This window comes from Lycium ferocissimum, chromosome 12 (assembly GCF_029784015.1).
Source record: "Lycium ferocissimum isolate CSIRO_LF1 chromosome 12, AGI_CSIRO_Lferr_CH_V1, whole genome shotgun sequence".
NCBI lineage: Eukaryota > Viridiplantae > Streptophyta > Magnoliopsida > Solanales > Solanaceae > Lycium > Lycium ferocissimum.
In genome coordinates this window covers 44328431-44349302 of record NC_081353.1, presented here as the reverse complement: position 1 = coordinate 44349302, position 20872 = coordinate 44328431, and the positions used below count along the sequence as shown (strand labels likewise).

Below are 20872 nucleotides of genomic sequence, written 5' to 3'. Positions count from 1 at the left end.
CAAAGTAAAAATAAAATTTGTATTTATGGAATAGATTCTCTTCTTTCATTTTAAATGGTAAGTCAAATTAAATCAACCATGTATGACGCATGCTTCGTCGAAGTTCCATAACAACCCACGTTTCTCTCTCAAATTACTCCATTCCAAACTTTTAGAAATACTTCCAAATACAAAAAAATATACACCGAAATACAATGAAATATGGTTGATTGTTTAAGAAATATAAAATTGTAGTATGTGTATGTACGGTGAATACAATGAAATATATCGAAATCGTTTTAAATTAGAAATACATTGAAATACAACGAAATATACCGAAATATATTTCCCAAGATTTTTCATTTCTTCGTTTCTAACCAGCAAAGATCAATCATAGCTGTCCGTACCCAACATTATCCTTAGTAGAAACCGCACGAAATTCATCCATTACCTTATTCACCAACCCATGATCAAGATAACATGATATCGTAATGAAGAGAGGCAACAATATATCTTTGAGGCATTTCATCAAACACCTTCTTCGCATCATTATATCTCTAAGTGCCATACTTACTTGAAAAGATTGTAACTTGAGCATATGCATATCTTAACGAGAAGGAAAAAAAATATTAACACGATTTGCGGGGAGTAGTTGAGTTCCAACATATTTGAGTCGCATTTATATGTTGGTAATAACTCCAAGAAAAGTAGGGAATTGAAATCAACTTCTACTAGATCATTGAATCGGTATATATTTGTGCAATCACAAAAAGCTTAAGCTTTATGGTTGTGATGTTCATTATTCCAAATCCGATCAACTTGCTCGATAACCGTCCGGATCCGAGAAGAAGCCATGGATGCAGCATCACCGATGGCAATAGGAGAGAGAATTTTTTTCCGGCATCACCGACGGAAGAGCGACCTTAGGCGCGGTGGCGCCAAGGAGATGTCGGAGCCCGAGCGGCAAAGTGAGGGGAAAGGGAAAGGGAAAAGGAGAGAGAATTTTTTTAGGTCGGAGAAGATGATAAATGTGTAGTGAGGAGAATAAAGAAGGTACATGTATTTCAAAAGTTACTTTGGATTAGTTATGAAATGTAATTTTGGAAAAATAAAGCTACAAAAATTAAATAAAAAAATAAGGTAGTTATTATTCATAAATAAGTCTTAAAGGTAGCTATGACAGGTAAAAATTCCTAATATTAAGTGGACTTAGACATATATAATGTTATGAATGGGCCTGGCTCACTATTGGCAAAGCAGCCCAACATCAAATTAAGTGGTCATATTTGGGATCCAGGTTGATAACGACTAGTGAGAGAAAAATAGGTTATGCATATTATGAAGAAACTGTCAGTTCCTCTCATCCCCTTTCTTACTGTCTAACTTGTCATCCCATTCTTATATCTATCCTTAGTTACTTATTTCAGTATTTTCCATTGTAATTCAGTAATTTGTGTGTTATACTTGTAATCTGGCTATCAGTGATTATATATATTTGTGTTGAGAATTTTGATTTGTTATATTGGTGCTTTCATCGATCGTACTCCAATGGCTTCCATTGTACTAGGTAGATTTAGCGGCGGGTGGATTCTTAGGGCGGAGCAGTATTTCACCTACCTTGGCTTTTCTGATCGAAAAGACCCGGAATTTCTGAGGTCGTAGGTGTTTCCTGCTGGAAACTAAAGCACCCAATACTATGTTATTGATTTCGAGTGCTTTTTTAATATTTATAACCAAATTTCATATATTTCTTATATAACTATACCTAATCTACGTCGGGTTTAATGGGTCTTTGAAGCACCTCCAAAATGTACATAGGTCCGCCCCTGTTTTCAGAAAAGGATTGGCTACCTCTTGCTTCCTTGTATCTCGATGGTGCTGCTTTAGACTGGTTCCAATGGTTGTATTGCAACAAACATTTTTTTGATTGGAAGCATTTCACCGAGAAATTGACACTGCATTTTGGGAATGACTCAAACATGATCCATAACCACATTAACATTGCCGTTGATCTGATGCGGAAGTTGGACGACAACTACTCCTCTATGCCTCACAAACTCGAGAATGTCCAGCGTGCTGCCACCCACTTAATTGTTACAGATTCGGTGCTTCCAGATGTGGGCTTGTCTTGGGACAATTCTGACTTGTCTTTTGATGAATCGGCTCTTATCTCTGAAGATCTAGTGGCCTCGGATTCAATCCTTGCATGTGATGATAAAACACATACACAAGTTCTTTTATCTGACTTTACATCTGATGGAATTTTAGAGGAGGTCTCAGGAATCTATGCATGCAAGGTGTTCGCGAAAATACCTAACAAGGAAATAAGTTGCAGATTCAGTAAATAATGATATAGTAAAGCATGAAAACCCAGGTGTTCGACAAAATGTTTCACACAATTCCCATAGTTAAGTGTAACCTTGTCAAGTTAGACGAAATGTTGCTTGCACTTCCTTGAATGCTTTCAGCTTGCAGTCCCGGCAAATTAAAGGTATGATTTGCTTACTTAAGCGAACTCGATCATGGTAAACTTCCATTATCCTTGTATCAGTTTCCTCGGACTAGACTTTCCATTTGATCCTAGTTCTAGTTTGCTTACCACATTTCTTGGCGCTGCAAGTTATTATTCCATCATGGTTGTGGATGATTTCAAGCAAGTCATTAGGATATTAGCCTATCATATTGATTCCATGTCCAATGATCAATGTATTTTGAATCGATTCCCATTTGATCTCGGTGTGAATCTGCTCATTGTAAACCCTGGTGGGCGCCTCCAACTTCCTAAACTGAAATCTCAGATGAATTTTTATGTTATGGTTCAGCATCCAAAAATAATCTATTGTTATTTATGGGCACAGCGATCTGCGATTTCCAATCGAGAAATAATTCCTAAAACTGTTGTGATTTGTCGTCATAAACTTATCGATAGAGGTTTAATTGATCATATAAGAGCACAGAGTCATGCTACACTTCTATTAACTTTGCATCGAATTCCAAAATTCGGATTAGATTTTCTCTTTGATCCTGGTTCCACCTTTCTTATCCCATGCAATCACGTCTCAAGAAATTGTATCTTCTGTGATGTGTTGCGCAGTTTTGGAGACTGATATACTCTTAACATCAACTATGTGCAATACTTGCACTGGACCCTTCACACATCAGTTGGAATTTATTGCTAGGGCGAGTGTAGCATGTCTTGCTTTATCGATCCATTCTCCGCATTCAGGTGGAATAGAGCAGAGATCTAATTCTATCGAAAATTGGACTGTAGGCTTGACTGAACAATTTGGTTGTGCACATCTTGTCATTAAGGACTGTACTGTTTTGGACCACATAATAGCCACAAATGGACTAGCTAAAATTTATGGCTTACCAGGATATAAGATGTTGAAGAATCCATTGGCTGACATTGGTTATGTAACTACCCATATAATTAATCTGCGTGGAGTTCATATTATGGTGACTATCCATGATATCATTGTTGCAGAAACGGCTAATAAAGCAATGAGAGTTTGGGAGGCTAAGGAAATGGAAGCCACATTTGTCGATGATACTCAAAATGTGACGGACCATATAACAATAATGACAATTGGGGTGATGCTCGTTGCTATGCCCAGCTTCGTTGCCATATTATTCTTCTGCTATATTTTTATTGTGGTAGTGCAAGCAGCCTATTTTCAAAATGGTCCATTGCTTCTTTATGAGTTGAATAATTATCTCCCATTAGTTGATGGAACTTGTTGGTCCAAGATTGAATTGTATTGAGCTGTTAAGTATGTTGGTGTCCAAACTCTTATTGTCCCGTTCTTGATGCAAGGCAAAGTTGCTCCCATTGTACTAGTCTTTATCCATGTCCAAAATGAAGCACACTATGCAATCACATTTGTTGTGCCCTATAGGAATAAAGCATGGTATGGTACTGCTCTTAATCTTACTCAAGCAGGTGTAGATAGACTCCACATTGGTGGCTTTTATGATGGATTCATGCAAAATGTTTCCCCATCTAGCGTAGGACAATTATGGTGGCCAGACAAGTCTAGAAAGATGAAAGACAATAGCATGAAAACTTTTGGAATCTCTGTGGACATAAAGACATTACAAATTAGATGGTTGTAGGATCAGAATTTTCCTATGAATCAAGAACCTGCCTTCTTTGCTATTAATTTGCTTAACAGCATACTTTATGGAAAAACTGATGCAACTGTGGTTGAAGTTGACGTTGCTGCCAAGGTGTTGGGAAAGAGCTTAGCTATCTTTACGTGTTTCTATGATGAGCAAAGGTTAATGGATAATATTCATGTTCTTGACTTTGTTGCTGCACTCAATTTACAAGATCACATATTTATCAAAGGCCATCAAGAACACCTTGGTATAGAGACAATGCAGGAGTGTTCTTCTAACATTGTTCCTAACCCGAACCTTGAGGACAAGGTTCTTATTGGGGACGAGAGTATCGTTATGAATTGGCCTGGGCCAATATTAGCAAAGCAGCCCAGCATCAAATTAAGTGACCATATTTGGGATCCGGGTTGATAAATAATGACTAGTGAGAGAAATGCGTATTATGAAGAAACTGTCAGTTCCTTTCATCCCCTTTCTCAGAGTCTTAACTTTTCATCCCCATTCTTGTCTCTATCCTTAGTTACTTATTTCAGTATTTTCCATTGTAATTCAGTAGTTTGAGTGTTATAGTTGTAATTTGGCTATCAATGATTATATATATATTTGTGTTGAGAATTCTGATTTGTTACATATAATCTATAGTGCTTGAAATAATATCCAAATTTTATTTCAAATATTTGAAACAATATCTATAGCCAAATCGGCAAAGGCTCCTGCTATGTTTAATTATGCACGATGATTAAGTAATGAGCTTTTTTACACTATAAGTGAAAGTTATTATGTTAACATGTTATACTAGGTTAGTATCATCTTTACAAATGTGCTTTTAATCTTATATCTTTTTTACAAGATATCTTTATTTTTACATATAAAAGATCTAACTATAACACACAAAGAGATTATGAAAAGATCATATTCTTTTATTCAAATTTGTAAATGGCATTCAGTATTAAAGGCCAAAACATGTGGCCTCTTGTTATTTTTTTAGTAACAAACTAGAAGCATTTGACGTTGATGCAATCTGTATTTTCCTTTTTGGAAGAGTGCGAAAATTGAGAGAGACTTAGAATTCCCGGAAACCCACACCCGACACTGTAATTTTTGTCGAGACTGTATATTTTTATAGAAAAATCGCTTAAAGTGATATACATACTACTGCGGAACCCTTGCTAAAACATTCAATTGGCTCCGTGGCAAAGAAGAACCCATTTAACCATTTTCTCCTGTGGTGATCGGCAAGGGTTCAAACACGGTTGGCCTCAATTGAGTTCTTCACTTCTTCTTCTTTTTTTTCCTTCTACAAAACACCACACCAACGCATCCCAAGGTTTCTCTAGATTATTACTAGCACTAGCAGAATGGTTAAAACAACGACCTATTAAATATGAGTTGGATAATCGACTTTTAAAAATTGATTTAATATGATATTATCGATATTATTCACTAAAAATTGGATATTCATATTATTAATACTCATTTGTTTGCTTGTATTTTCATGAATTCTTGCTTTCTCGGAATTTAAGCTTATTTTAGTTTTTAGCTTGTGTTCTCACCTGATTATTTTTGAAGTCATATCCATATTTTCGTCAGTTAACCCATTTTTTATTTGTGTTAAATATGGGCAGGTCGGATAGTTTATTCATTTTTGGTTAACTTGTTTTTGGCCAGATCATATCCGATCCGACCCGCTTGTTTGCCGCTACTAGTTATTACTGTATATGAATTTGAAGTTATTTGAACCCACATTTTAAATCCTGAATCCGCATCTGATTCTAGCAGCGGCAATAAAAAATAAAAATTTATATTCTTAAATCATATTTCCTAACCCACTCTATCCTCCCCTCCAAACGAAAAATAGAACAATTAATAATAGAGAGGGGTTAGTGCAGTAAGAATAAAGGAGGAAAGAGAGAACAAAATGAGTCGGTTAACCCATTTTTTATCTATATTAAATATAGGCAGGTCGGATAGTTTATTCATTTTTACTTGTTTTTGGCCAGCTCATATCTGATCCGAACCACTTGTTTGCCGCTCCTAGTTATTACTGTATATGAATTTGAAGTTATTGGGAACCCACACACTTTAAATCTTGAATCCGCCTTTGATTCTAGCAGCGGCAATAAAAAATAAAAATTTATATTCTTGAATCATATTTCCTAACCCACTCTATCCTCCCCTCTAAACGAAAAATAGAACAATTAATAATAGAGAGGGGTTAGTGCAGTAAGAATAATGGAGGAAAGAGAGAACAAAATGAGTCGGTTAACCCAATTTTTATCTATGTTAAATATAGACAGGTCGGATAGTTTATTCATTTTTACTTGTTTTTGGCCCACTCATATTTGATCCGAACCGCTTGTTTGTCACTCCTAGTTATTACTGTATATGAATTTGAAGTTATTGGGAACCCACACACTTTAAATCTTGAATCCACCTCTGATTCTAGCAGCGGCAATAAAAAATAAAAATTTATATTCTTAAATCATATTTCCTAACCCACTCTATCCTCCCCTCTGAACGAAAAATAGAACAATTAATAATAGAGAGGGGTTAGTGCAGTAAGAATAAAGGAGGAAAGAGAAAACAAAATGAAGAAAAAAAGAAAAAGAAAATAAAATAAAGTAAGAAATCATAAATAGAATAGAAAATTAAATGAATTTGAAACGTGGCTGACAATGATTGATGCGTGATTTACCCTTCTTTTTTATAACTGAGGTTGAACAAGAAAGATTGTATTTATGCCGTTCTAAAACTATTTAATGGGGGTGTTAGGACCTTCCTAAAGTTGGAGTGTCTTTTTTAAAAAGGTGGCATAGTTGGAGGGGGTAATTATGTGTTTTCTCTTAAAATATTATTGTCACGTGAGATTGGGCTCCATCTTGATCAACTTTAACGGAGACTGAAGTTCAATGGTACGAGGAAAGTCATAGATTTACTTGGAATTGTTACATATGCTATGTAGATTATGCCAAGTTGTCTATTATGTTAAGTTCCTAATACAGTGTTAGTACAGGTCTGGTGGCTTGATCTACGACTCCTTTTTTCCTTTTTCTTTTCTACACTGCACTGTTCCGATGTTAATTTTTCAGTTTAGTCGTACTGGTAAAACAGTTCTTAATTAGAGAGATCGAAACCTTAAGTAAGACTAGATTTTGGAAGTACTTTGTAATATGTACCTGATCTTCTAATTAAAGACGACTCCTTTTTCAAAATAGTTGTCAGCTTTGCAAAAATCAATTAGATTAATTTTGAAGCTAATTTAAATTAAACCAATTTAATATTTTAAAATTAATATGGTGAAAAAAGTTTAAAATATTGATCAAATTTATTTTGCTTGACTCTTAAAAAAAGAGAAACGTGACAAATATTTTATAGATGGAGAAAAAAGTAATAGTTTTTTCACTTTGCACTACTTTTGAAATGGTTTGTGCAGGTGGTAAACAAGCACTCTTTGCTTGTTACTAGTTACCAGAGCTTTGTTATTTTGATATTCTTTTGTTTTTTTGGAGGTGCTCAAGAATACAACATTATGAGGTGTTAGGATCCTCGTGATTTGATACTTTATTTTGCAGGGCGTAAATCAACATTTTGTTTTTGTGTGTTTGTTTTTATTTTCGCTATAAGACTAATAAAATTTACCTATATTTTTTGTTTCAAAAGAACAAGACGACAATAGCTTAATCCATGCATCTCAAAAGCTCATGTATTGCAATTTCTAGTACTCCATCTATTTCAGTTTGTTTGTCTTACTTTCCTTTTTAGTCTGTTTCAAAAAGAATGTCCTTTTTGTTTTTGTAATTCTTTAATTCTAACTTTCCACATGTCATATATAAAACCACAAGATTAAAGGACATTTCGATATATTCTATATATCTTTAATTTAGGATCAAAAGATTCAAAAGTCTTCTTTACTTTCTTAAATTCTGTGCTAAGTCAAACCAGACAAACAAACAAATTGAAACGAATGGAGTAACTGATTTGGACTTCAATAACTGGGTTTGGCAATGCTGTGAACCTTAAGGGGCCTGAGAGTTTGGGTTTGCTGTTTGTGAACAATCTTAACAGAGGAATATCTTCCCAGTATGATCAATGGGAAAGACCTACATCAAATATGAGCCCACCTTTATCTCTAGACAAAATTCTTAATTAGCCCACCACACCTTGATACCATTTGTAAGTTAGATGCTCTACGTTAACTAGTGACCAGATCTATAAACACCTTGGCTTTACAAAGGTTATCTCGTATCTTAAATGGTCATATTTGTACAAATCTTCCCAAAGTAATAAGGGAAAGTTACACATTTGGTCGGGTGACCAAAAATAATTACATTCGCTAGGCAAATATATGAAAATATACACAATTTTGTATATACTATGTATATTTTTTGTATATGGACATTTATATACAAAAAAAGTATACATTTGTTGGGTATTATTTTGATGGGCGGCTGGACAATGTAAAAATCCCAAATAATAGCCAATCACAAGAGTTTAAGACTTCTAACATAACTATACAAGTGGAATAAAAATCTATATGTGAGCAAAATGCCACGTCCATCATGCTCTGCTTGAATGATTCCTCTCAGGTGTCAAGACTATTATGCCATTGAACTATCGGAAATGGCTCATTTATGTCACTCGTCAATAGTTTGGCTCATTTATCCTTTTGAATTTGAACTATTGGAAATGGCTCATTTATGTCACTCATCAATAGTTTGGCTCATTTAGGCCATCGCCCGTTACCAAAATGACTCATCCATACCATTTTTTATTAATACCAGTTTTACAATACCAGATATGACACTTGGCCTCCAACTAGATTATGGTTGTGAGTGGGTAGGGTGTATGGGTCGGATTTTTTATTAATTTGGGATTTAAAATTGGGCTGGTTTAATTAAACAACGTAGACCTCTAATTGGAGCCCACGGGTCATACCTGGTATTATAAAATCGGCGTTAATGAAAAATGGCATGAATAAGTCATTTTGGTAACGGGCGATGGCATAAATGAACCAAACTATTAATGAGTGTCATAAATGAATCATTTCCGATAGTTCGATGGCATAAATAAGCCAAACTATTGATGAGTGGCATAAATGAGCCAAACTATTGATGAGTAGCATAAATGAGCGATTTCCGATAGTTCGATGGCATATTTGAGCCTTTTCCGTTCTACAAATTCCAACTTTCTCCTTTCTGTACTTGTGCTCCGTAGACTTTATTGCTTAGCTAATTAATAATCTGTTTTTTTTGTTTTTTTTTCATTTGTATGTGTCAAGGACTTTGAGCATTCATGTAACATCCCGTAAATCCAAGTTAGGTGTGAATGTATGAAAACCAGTATTAAGTTGATATTTTAGCCATATGAATCCATTTGGGATGAATTTGGGTGATAAACGGTCGTTTTGAAGTCAAACCAAAAAGTGAAGTTCTTGAGGCTTTTGAAATTCGTCTAAGTCTGAGATAGTTTGTACTTATGGACAGTTTTTGGATACTTTCATTAGGAATTTGAGATAACTCAAAATGTGAAAGTTGTAGGTCTTTGAAATACCTTTCCAACCATATATTATGGAGCTCAAACGGAGCTTTGTACTAGAAGTTATACCCGTTTTACTAGACGCTATGCAGTATGCGCGAAGTGCCCTTCGATCGCGCACCAGAGGCAGTGTTACTGCCTTCGCTGCGCGGCCGCGCATCGAAAACGACGTTTTAAAACCCAAAACTTCATTATATTCATTCCCACTTCGTTTTAAACCAATTTTTCTTAGGAAAAGAACACCAAAGAAGTCTTTCTAACCCTAAGGTGAGTCTATACTCAATCTCTATCAATCATACACCAAAGTTCATCTCTTCTTGATCATAAATCATATCTCCAAACCCTAGGTTCTTAAAAATTCAACAAGAAGAAGAAAAAGAAGAAGAGAGGCATGTGGAATTCGTCTAAAAGGTAAGACTTCTAAGTTTCCTGAGTTTATTGTTAAGTTTGGGTTAGAGTAGAAAGTTCTGCAAGGTTAGAATCCGCTAGTGATTCATGGAAGGGTTCAAGAACACGTTTATAGGCTTAGAAAAGCCCTAGTTTTTCAAAACATAAAGAGAGTTCACAGAAACTAATAAAGCTTTAATCTTTCTCATTGTAATCCATTGTAGATTGATTATTGAACCTTGGGAATTCCATTTTGCTAGCTTTTAGCGGGATTTGAGGTATGTCTCCTTTTGAACATACTCTTTTAAACGATTTGTGTGAGTTTGATTATGGTTTGTGTGCGTGAGAAACAAGGCCACATTAAACCTTGTTTGTACTATATTATATATATGTATTCATGATCGTATTCCCCTCTAAAGGATGATTGAAAATTGAGCTATAAAGTTTTGATATTTGAATTCGAATTACCCCACAAGGGATGGTTAAATTTGATATTTGGAAAGCATGACTATCTCATGTGAATGCGCTATGAATGGACTGTGTTGGATTTGAAACTTGCTTAATGAATTAACTTTGGGTTTATAAATCGATAAGTGAATTGAAGTACCCTATAATGGGATGATGAACATAATCCATAATGATTAATTTGACTATCATTATATGACTTGTGATTCGGCTTCCATGCCATGATTTGAGGTTCGGCTTCTATGCCATGATTGATGATTCGACTATTATGCTATGATTTGTATCTTGTTTGTGTTTGGGCCTGTATGGGCAAGCTGTGCTAGTCCAGAGGATGATTAGCCGATATGGATCCTAACGTATCGATAGGAGTATTGATGTGTCAGTCCAGAGGATGATTGACCTCCGAGGGGTATAGCTCGGTGCATCAATAGCTGTGCTAGTCCAGAGGATGATTAGCCTCCGTTGCTTCCTAGAACGGAGTATCTACGGCTGTGCTAGTCCAAAGGATGATTAGCCTCCGTTGCTTCCTAGACCGGAGTATCTATGGCAATGCTAGTCCAGAGGATGATTAGCCTCTGTTGCTTCCTAGCCCGGAGTATCTATTCTCATGTGCTAGTCCAGACAACGATCAGCCTTCGTGGTTTCCTAGCCCGGAGTATCGATTGATTGAGTTGCCTGTGAGTGGCTTATTGATGATAATGAACTTGTTCGCATGTGAGCGGCTTGTTGATGATATTGGTCTCGAATTGAAAGGACTCAATAGTAATAAATGGTATACTGAATCGGAAAAGATATATACTTGTCTTGATGGTTTTCTATTGATTATTTTGAGCTGTACGATTGATCTGGTCTTTGATTTCAAATTATTCTATTAGAACTGTTTTCACTAATCATTATTGTATTATTTTGTTATATTACCTATTGTCCTCGAGACACTCACTGGGTACCCAGTACTCTGGCATACCATTGTTGTTTTTTATGGTATGTTAGGTAACGAAGAAAAGTAGGTTCGTGATACGCGTACGGAGTAGGAGAACTTGTTTCTTTCCAGACTTATTGGCGAGCCCACCCCTTTGTTCGTGGGACACCCCTTTTATTTAAAGTTATTGTTTTAGTTTCCGGGCTGCGTCCCGAAGTTAGAATACTGTTATGTCTCTTAGAAGCTCCATAGCTAGTTGTCAGAATTGTGGGTAGATTGTCCAAGTCGCGTATGACTTATTGGGGCGTTTGCCACGTTTACGACTAATTTATTTATGTTAGACTTCGGCTGATTTTGTTTCTAATTATAATCACAATTTATCTAGTTAATTATAAGTTGTATAATTGGTTAATGAAAGATTATTAAAAATGGGCTTGACGATTATTGATCTATAAGGTTCTTTCGATGTTATTCATGACATCGGATGCCGGTCACGTCTAGGGTGGGTTTTGGGGCGTGAAAAGCTTGGTATCAGAGCCTAGGTTTAAATGTGTCCTAGGAGTTGTCTGTGTATGTGAAGCTGTGTCTAGTGGAGTCTTCCTTGTACAGCCTGATCACCTGCATGATCGAAAGACTGCCAGGACATTTTAGGTGTTTCTCATTCTTATTGATTCTAGATTGTGCTATAGAGCTTGAACTTCCGTTCGGATCATACTGACGTGTTTGTTACTCGTGCTTTATGGAGATGACTTTAACTCGTGTTGCAGATGCTAACCAAATGAACAATGGTGTTAAGGAGTGCACATTGTTGTGATGTGTAATTTGATGGATGGTACAGAGTCGCTGAAATTAGTAGTTCTGTCTATATGGTCATTGTAGGGTTTAGTTGTTGATAAATTGAGATAGGTATAGAAACAAAAGTAGTCTTGGATACAGGGAAAAATTTGCCGAAATCTTGTTACGCTCAAAGGAATAATTAAGATGTGATGTGTTTCAAGTGCTAGAGGTTAGGATGAAGGGAACAATTGAGGGTCTCTTGTAGTGAATTAAGAATTATCGTACATTGAGATTATATTCTTATTGTGTTAAAAGATCTGTGCCATTTTGATGTTTACTGGGAGAACTATATTTTAGGCTTGAAACTCGAAAACAACCGCTTGTGGAATAATGATTTAAGAAGATGATGGAGTTGGTTTAGGCTTTAATTTGTTATTCTCAGTTTTGGCATGAGGTAAGTTAGGCTTGAATCATGTGTTGTTGAATTACTCTCCTTGTCGGAGTATATTGTCTAGATTGATATATTGTGCGCTTCCTAGTCAAAGCATATATGTGTTGAACCTTTTGGGTATCTAACTCTTGGTAAAGTGAGATGAAGGTAGAAACCCCTATACTTTGTGTTGAGACTTGAGTGTTCTAGTCGTTAGAATCCCCATGAGGACTATGTTGTTCTTATTTAGGTGTTAGTTGTATTTTTGTCTTTTCGGGGTTATTTATACAAAGGAAGCTCGACTTCATGAATTGGCTCGTAGGGAGGTGGCTGAAACCTCAAATGTTGTGGTCACAGGTGTTGTCTCTATTTGTTCTCTTGATGCGTATTCGTTGATCGATCTAGTTTCGAAATCTTTCTTATGTGACTTCGTACTTTACCCTTGAATTTGGTAGGGAAACCCGAACAATTGTTGGAACCCTTTTACAATGATTACCCCTGCTAGTGTCCTTGTTATCGCCTCTAGAATATATAGAGACTGCGTCGTTGTAGTTAATGGTCGTGAGACTACTTTTGATGTGTTTGAATTAGAAATAGTGAACCTTGATGTGATTTTTGGGGGTAGACTAGCTTTCCGAGTGTTATGAAACTCTGGATTGTCAATCAGAATTAGTAGGCTTGAATGATGCGTTCATTATGTGGTTAGTTGTATCTTATCTCTGAGAATGATCCTCCTTGCAAAAGAACTTTAGAATTCTGGAAATTTGAGGCTTAGTGAAGAATCTTAGGCCATGACTTTCATTCGGGGACGAATGATCCTAAGGGGAGGATAATGTAACATCCGTAAATCTGAGTTAGGTGTGAATATACGAAAACCAGTATTAAGTTGATATTTTAGCCATATGAATCCACTCAGGATGAATTCGGGTGATAATCGGTCGTTTTGAAGTCAAACCAAAAAGTGAAGTTCTTGAGGCCTTTTAAATTCGTCTAAGTCTGAGATAGTATGTACTTATGGACAGTTTTTGGGTATTTCCATTAGGAATTTGAGAAAACTCAAAACATGAAAGTTGTAGGTCTTTGAAATACCTTTCCAACCATATATTATGGAGCTCAAACGGAGCTCTGTACTAGAAGTTATGCCCGTTTTACTAGACGCTACACAGTATGCGCGAAGTGCCCTTCAGGTGCGCGATCGCGCGCGGAAGGCGATGTTACTGCATTTGGCCTTCTTCGGGGATCACTGCTCGAAGTGGGCCTCCGGTACCTGTGATCGACTGCACCGAAAACGACATTTTAAAACCCTAACTTCATTATATTCATTCTCACTTCGTTTTAAACCAATTTTTTCTGAGGAAAAGAACACCAAAGAAGTCTCTCTAAACTAATTAAGAGTGTAAAACTTTGTCAAGGTTATGACTCTCCTCAGATTTATAAAATAAAAAGTTTTACACTCTTAATTTGAGTGAAATTTAGTAGGCGTTTGGCCATAAGTATTCCGAATACAACTTGAAGTTGTATTCCGAAATACCAAAAACTCAAAAAACTTATTTTTCAATTTTTTTCACTTTTTGCACTTTTTTACAACTACATTTCACCAAAAACTTCAATGTCAAAAAACTGGCCAAACACAACTCCAACTCCAACTCCGATCCAACTCTAAAATTCCAAAAAAAGTGAATTTTTTTTGGTTTCTATGGACAAACGGGGCCTTAATCAATTGTACATCATAGTATTACTTTTAAGTTATCATTTCAAGTTTGTTATGAAAGTTTACCTATTGTTGCACGTTAATATGATAGTGTAAGAAAGTGATGCACAAAACTCCCACTCATATATTAAAAAAACTCACGGAATTCAACTCATTGAAATCTCCATTTTAACAAAATGTACCAAGTACGGAGTAACTACTAAAGATACGTACGACAGTTCTTTTATGTATCAACTATTCAACTGTAATGGTGGCATCAAGAAAACATTTTTTAGAAAAGGAAACTCGTGAATGGGATAAAGAAGGAGAAAGAAATGAATGGATAAAATAAAAAGAGGGTCCATACGTAGAATAAAATTCAAAACTAAGATTCGACTCGATTAGTCAATGAATTAAGTCGATTCAGAAGCTTGATCAAGTAAAAGAATTCAAGATTTATACCTTTTTCGTACCAAAATACTTTTTCGAAGAGGATCCCATGTCCTAAACTTTGTCATATATACTTAAGAAATATACTTATTTCGTCTTAATTTGTAGAGTTTTGAACCAAATAAGCAAACAACTCACTTTACTCTAGTAGAAATATCAACAACAAGATAAAATTTAACATTACCTATCTACTCCTTTCAAGTTGACTAGACTCGTTAAACATTTAATATAGCTCAGTGTCGTTTGGCCTAGTTGCCACAACTGGACTTCTGACAATAAGAGGAATTGAAGCCCTCTTAAGTAAGGGCTCTTGAGTTAAGAGTTCGAGTCAATCGAGTTTTTACTTCACTTTATTTTTCTTTTTTTAGTATTTCTATTGCATAGGAGGAAAGAGAAAAGAAATGACACATAGTGAGAATGAGAGAATTCAATCGGTCCAACTTGCTGAGTGAAGATAGGGAGAATCGAATTCATGCTGATACCACTAGAATGTAAGCCTGAAGGGCAGGTAATTGAGTTGTACTAAAAGTCACAAATTTTCAATTATTTTTTACCTAATCAAAAAAAAAAAAAAATCATAATGGCTCGAGTTTTATAATTAACAAAGAATTAGAAGAAAACTATTGGTCAGCCAGATTTGGGCTACTGAACATGATCACATGACATGAGTGTAGCTTAGGTGTGAGAAATAATTATCGTTAGGCACCTGCTTTTGGTATTATTGTTTAGTCACCAGAATCAGTTAATGACCTAACCTACCAAATTTTGCTTTTAATACGCCTTTTGATGTGGACTTGTTACCTAAACGGCGAAATATCAGCTACATATGTACCACTCATTATTAGAGACCAAAAGGGGAAAAAGAAGAATAAACTTTTACAGTAAAATCCCAAATCATCATAAACAGACCATTAGAAGAAAATAGTTTGGTAAAAAGAGCTGGTTTAAGAGAGACTAGGGATATGATTTGTTTGAATATTTCGAGACCTAAAATGTTGATAAAACTTTTTAAGCTTTTTATTTTTTATTTTATTGTACTTCAAGCTTGGAGAATACTACATTTCTGTTTCTTATATTTATTATTGACGGAATATGTGGACACACCCTTAAACTTATCAGTATATTTCATTTAGACATTCGGACTACGGCATATTTTAATTGAGCATTTGAACACATGATAAAGCTTTCATATTAGACACTTTCAACTCGAATTTTGAAAAAAGTTTTTGTACGTGTTTTTAAACGCCCATTACGTTCATAATTTAATTACTTAAATATGTCACATCTTTTGATTAAACACATTTCCCTTAATAAGCCATAGAACCATAGATCTGTTCCAATTGAGGTTGATGTGTATAGTTAAATGAGGTGACATATTTTATATCGTTAACTTATCTATATAATAGACGCTTGAGAACACATGCAAAAACTTTTCCAAAATTCGAGTCAGAAGTCATGCTTAATAGAAATACTTTATCATATGTTCGGATTCTCAATTGAAACATGTGATAATTTGAGTATCTGAATATACTGACAAGTTTAAGAGACTACCCATGTATTCCGCCTTTATAATTGTTAGCAGTGTTTTAAAAGGCGTTTTCGGGGTGAGTCCCGGGGCGAGCCCTGGGGCGGGGCGTACCAAAAATGCCCCGGGGCGATGGGTCGGGGCGAAAGTCCCCAAAGGCGTACGCCCAGCAATTCGGGGCGTACGCCCGGGCGTTTGGGGCGAGTTTTTTTTGTTGGGGCGTAAGCCCAGAAAACTTCTTCAAACTAAAACGAAATTTGTTAAATAAGTCCTTAATATAATGCCCAAATTCTCAAAAGTCAACATGTAATTACTCAAATGTTTTAAAAAGGAACTGAAGCATTAAATTTAAAAGTCAAGACCTTTTTTTTATTGCTAGAATGTCTAATATATATTCTTTTTCAATTATTTATCTTTGTCTTCTACTATCTCAAAAAAAGTAACGAGCGATCGAACTTGTACTTGTAAGTAGCGTATAACAGATTGTTCTAATTAGTTTTTTTTGTGAGGGTGGAGCATATATATATATATATATATATATATATATATATATATATATATATATATATATATATATATATATATATATATATATATATATATATATATATATTTATTTTCTTTTTTTTACGCTATTTCACCTATTTAAAAGTATTTATTATAATTCTATCATTTTATAAAATACTAAAAATTAAAATCCCATGGGGCTTACGCCCCGTGCCTCGGGGCTTACGCCTCACTGAGGCAGACGTAAAACGCCCCGCCTTACGCTCTCGCCTTTTAAAACATTGATTGTTAGTACTTAATTCAACATGTTTGACGCTAATGGTTTATTAAGTACTTTTAGATAGAGCTTCACTCGTGTCTAGGAATAGTTGGATAGGAAAATTAGAAGATTGTAAGGTATTTGTTAGTGTTCAATTCCTTCACAGAGTGGAGTTGCAACCAGTAGGCGGCAACTCTAATTTCATAATTATTCTAAATTTCACTGTTGTTACATCATCATTCCTATATTTTTCAGTTATGATTATAGGGGGCATAGGCATTTTATAGTTTAGGTGGAAATTTTTTATTAAATGCATATATAAATAATATTCAAGAAGAAGAAGAAAAAGGTGTGTAGATAATTTTAAAAGGCATTCATTACCCAAAAAAAGGGCATTGCTTGACAATTTGCATTTTTAAGTCTAAGGTCAAGCTCTAATTTTGACATCTAATGTTAAGTCATTTGAGCTTCAGTAACATAAAGGAAAAATAAAATTTGTATGATTCAAACCAACACCTTCCTTTTGAGAAAGAACTACCTAAAACACTGAGTCAAAGCTCCTTGTGATAAAGGCAACAAATTATTTAATATTTTAATAGTTATTATAGATAAATATAAAAGAAAAACGTCGAGATGAGGTGTAGTGATACAGTTGAATTGTGTTTTATTAAATATGGTTTGAATTACTTTCGTTTAATATGATGTTTGTTACAATGATTTGTCGTTTCTTCATTTTTCTTTAAATATATATTAACACTGTTCGCAATTTTTTTTCATTGCCACTAATTATGATAATGTTCAAATTCTTTTATTTTGTTGATTCGTTCCACTCCGACTCCAATACCTCAGAAGTCGTTGACTCAATGTTCATCTTAGCTCGACTCTCTGAAATGATATTTATTTTAGCTTGACCTTTAATATTTGACTTATAAGATAATTTCATTTGCTAAATAAATTGTGTGGCCCGTGATAAACTGACATTTCCTTTTTTCTTTGTTCAATTGACCAATATATGTATACTCTTTAGTTCCAGCTGATATGACATTATTTTATTTTTATTCCATTCCAAAAAAAAAAAAAAAAAAAATTAAAAATAATTAATTTAAATATATATTTTATCCTAAATAAATTGATTATATCCGAATTCGCACCGCGTAGGGCCCCATTCGGGAGGAAGCGCTCCCTACCCGAAATTTTTTCATACTCTCCCTACCCGAAATTTTTTCATACTCAAGGCTCGAACCCGGCACCACATCCACGTCCTTTGGTGGTAGTACGAGTTTTCTTTAAAATTAGCTATAAGGAGCAAAGGAACCTGCCACGCTTCCAAGTTGACAACTACACATTATTGAGAGAGAGTTTTGGATACATGGATCACAATGACTCCTCAACTAAATCATCATTTTCTACCCGCAACCTAACCTAACTCCATTATTATTTTGTTTATTCAAGATCAAGAATCACTCCTAGCAAACACTCCCCTTTCTATCTCCCCTTCAATTCAATAATATTCACGACTTTTTTCTTTTGATCTTGTCAATGACCATGAGGCCAATTAGAAAGCTATTTCCAACATCAAACCAAACAGCAGATTGTCATAATGTTTGTGACTCAACATGTCCTTATGGTTGCTATCCATACCCTGATATGGACTATTACATGCCACCACCAGTACTGTTACCACCACAACCACCAATTCAATCGGGCAACAAAAATGTTCAAAGTTTTTCTCCATATATTATAATATCCGTCGCGTTGCTTGCTAGCTTGTTCCTACTCCTTAGCTACTACTTAATCATCGTTAGAAATTGCTCGAATTGGAATCGTAGAAGGACCCCACGATCGGAATCTGAAGGCGTTAACGAGGAGTTCTTGGATGAAAATCGAGGCCCGATTATTGATCATCCAATTTGGTACATCAACACTGTTGGACTTAACCCTTCTATTATCAGTTTGATCACAATTTTCAAGTACAAAAAAGGGGATGGTTTGATTGATGGAACAGAGTGCTCTGTTTGCTTGAACGAATTCCAAGATGATGATTCTCTTAGGTTGTTACCAAAATGTAACCATGCCTTTCACATCCATTGTATCGACACGTGGCTTAGGTCACACACGAATTGCCCGTTGTGTCGTGCTCCTATTATCTCCAGTACTGCTGCTGCACCCGTGGGATCAACTAGCCCCATCTCGAGTACTAATACGAGTCCCAATGAAGATACTAGTTCACAAAGAGATGTAATTGTAGAAGTGAATAGCATAAATCAGGCTAGAGATGGGGAATTTCAAGAAAACACGAGTGAACGAGATGAATTCCAAGAGATTGAATGTCCTGAAACTTCGAAAAAAGAAGTAAACTTTAAAAGGGGTGATAAAGATGTTGAAGTACAACAAATGAGAAGGTCTTTCTCAATGGTTGAGTTATCAAAGGGTGTAGGTGAAAAAAGTTGTGTTGAGACAAAACAAAAGGAGGAAGAATGTTCAAATTCAACAATTCAAAGGGTCATGGATAGTGCTTCTTCAATGAAGAGATCATTTTCTTATGGTGGGAGATCATTTTTCTCGAAAAATAATCGAAATCCCAGTTCAGAACTTCCATTGTGAACCAATTTTATTTGCTCAATTGAAAGAGAGCTATAAATTTTATGAGTACAAAAACATAGCAGTAAGGTTCTAAAAGATATGGGATTTATAGTAATTATAAGCCTGACATTTCACTGACTTAGTTACTCTTCTTGTACAGGTATGAAAAAAAGTTTAGTTCATAAATTAGTTTCAGAAACAAAAAGTTTGTCTACAACCTCAAGAACATCTGTATTAATGTTTGGTGCCCCAAAATTTTAAGTATGGTTCCTTATTAATTATTATGTAGGATGAATACTGAATTTTTTTTATCTGGCAATATCAGTTTAGTTCGAATGAACATTAAGGGTGTGTCAGGTAATCAAATCTGATTAAGTTTCTACAATGTTTCATGGTTCAGACTTGAAATATTCCAAGTAAAATCAACGGATGGAAATCTATGTCGCTCGAACTATATAAAAATGTCACCGGGTGTGTGTCAATTCCTTCAAAAATAGTGTTCTTTTTAAGATTTAATAATTTTGGATAGTCCGAGCGGATAGTCCGAGCAAAATAGTTAAAAATAGTCTCTTGCAAAAATGTAATATAAGATTACGTAGAATATACCTAATTTGGTCTTAACCCTTTCTCTGACTTGGCACTTAATAAAAGCTTAGTGCATTAAAGTCAGCACATGTTTCAAATTCATAAAATGTCACAGAAGGTCCTAAATTTGATTCAAAGTTTTCAGAAAATGGTAGCTCCTCACTTAGAATATAATATTTTGAAGATATACTTTAACTCAAACAATGTAGACTCATCCCTTTCAAATCAATCAAATTTAAATCCAAAATAGAAGATTGATAGCCTTTTAGGATAAGTAAGAGATTTTCACAATTTGATTGAAAATAGTGGCAAAATTGATGCTATTTTTTTAGGAAGAAATGGGAACAAGCAGTTATAAGGGGAAACTTTCATGCCTCTGTTTCATTAATTGAGCGATGTTAACATGATGATACTTTACCATTAATTTCGTTTATTAGAGAAATTATTAGTAATATTGTTTTGTCTTTGAGCAACGAGTTATCCTTTTTTTTCTTTATAAACAAAAGAAAGAAAAAAAAAAAAGAACCAGCTCTGAAATTAAGAGGAACAGTCACTCAATTTTTGCTTTTAAAATTTTCTTCATTTGGTAGGTGATAGCCATTTGCTAACACCCCAGAAGGAGTATAGAACTATAGAAGTTTCACAAAAAAAAAAAAAAA

General features: G+C 34.9%; 1 protein-coding gene across 1 annotated transcript; it reads left to right on the top strand.

The window, feature by feature from the left end:
- The first annotated feature begins 18363 nt into the window (after positions 1-18363).
- LOC132040598 (RING-H2 finger protein ATL54-like) lies at positions 18364-20127 on the top strand. The gene has a single exon (XM_059431252.1). It carries the CDS (start codon positions 18585-18587, stop codon positions 19647-19649), a length of 1065 nt encoding a protein of 354 aa, XP_059287235.1. The 5' UTR covers positions 18364-18584; the 3' UTR covers positions 19650-20127.
- Positions 20128-20872: the final 745 nt, after the last annotated feature.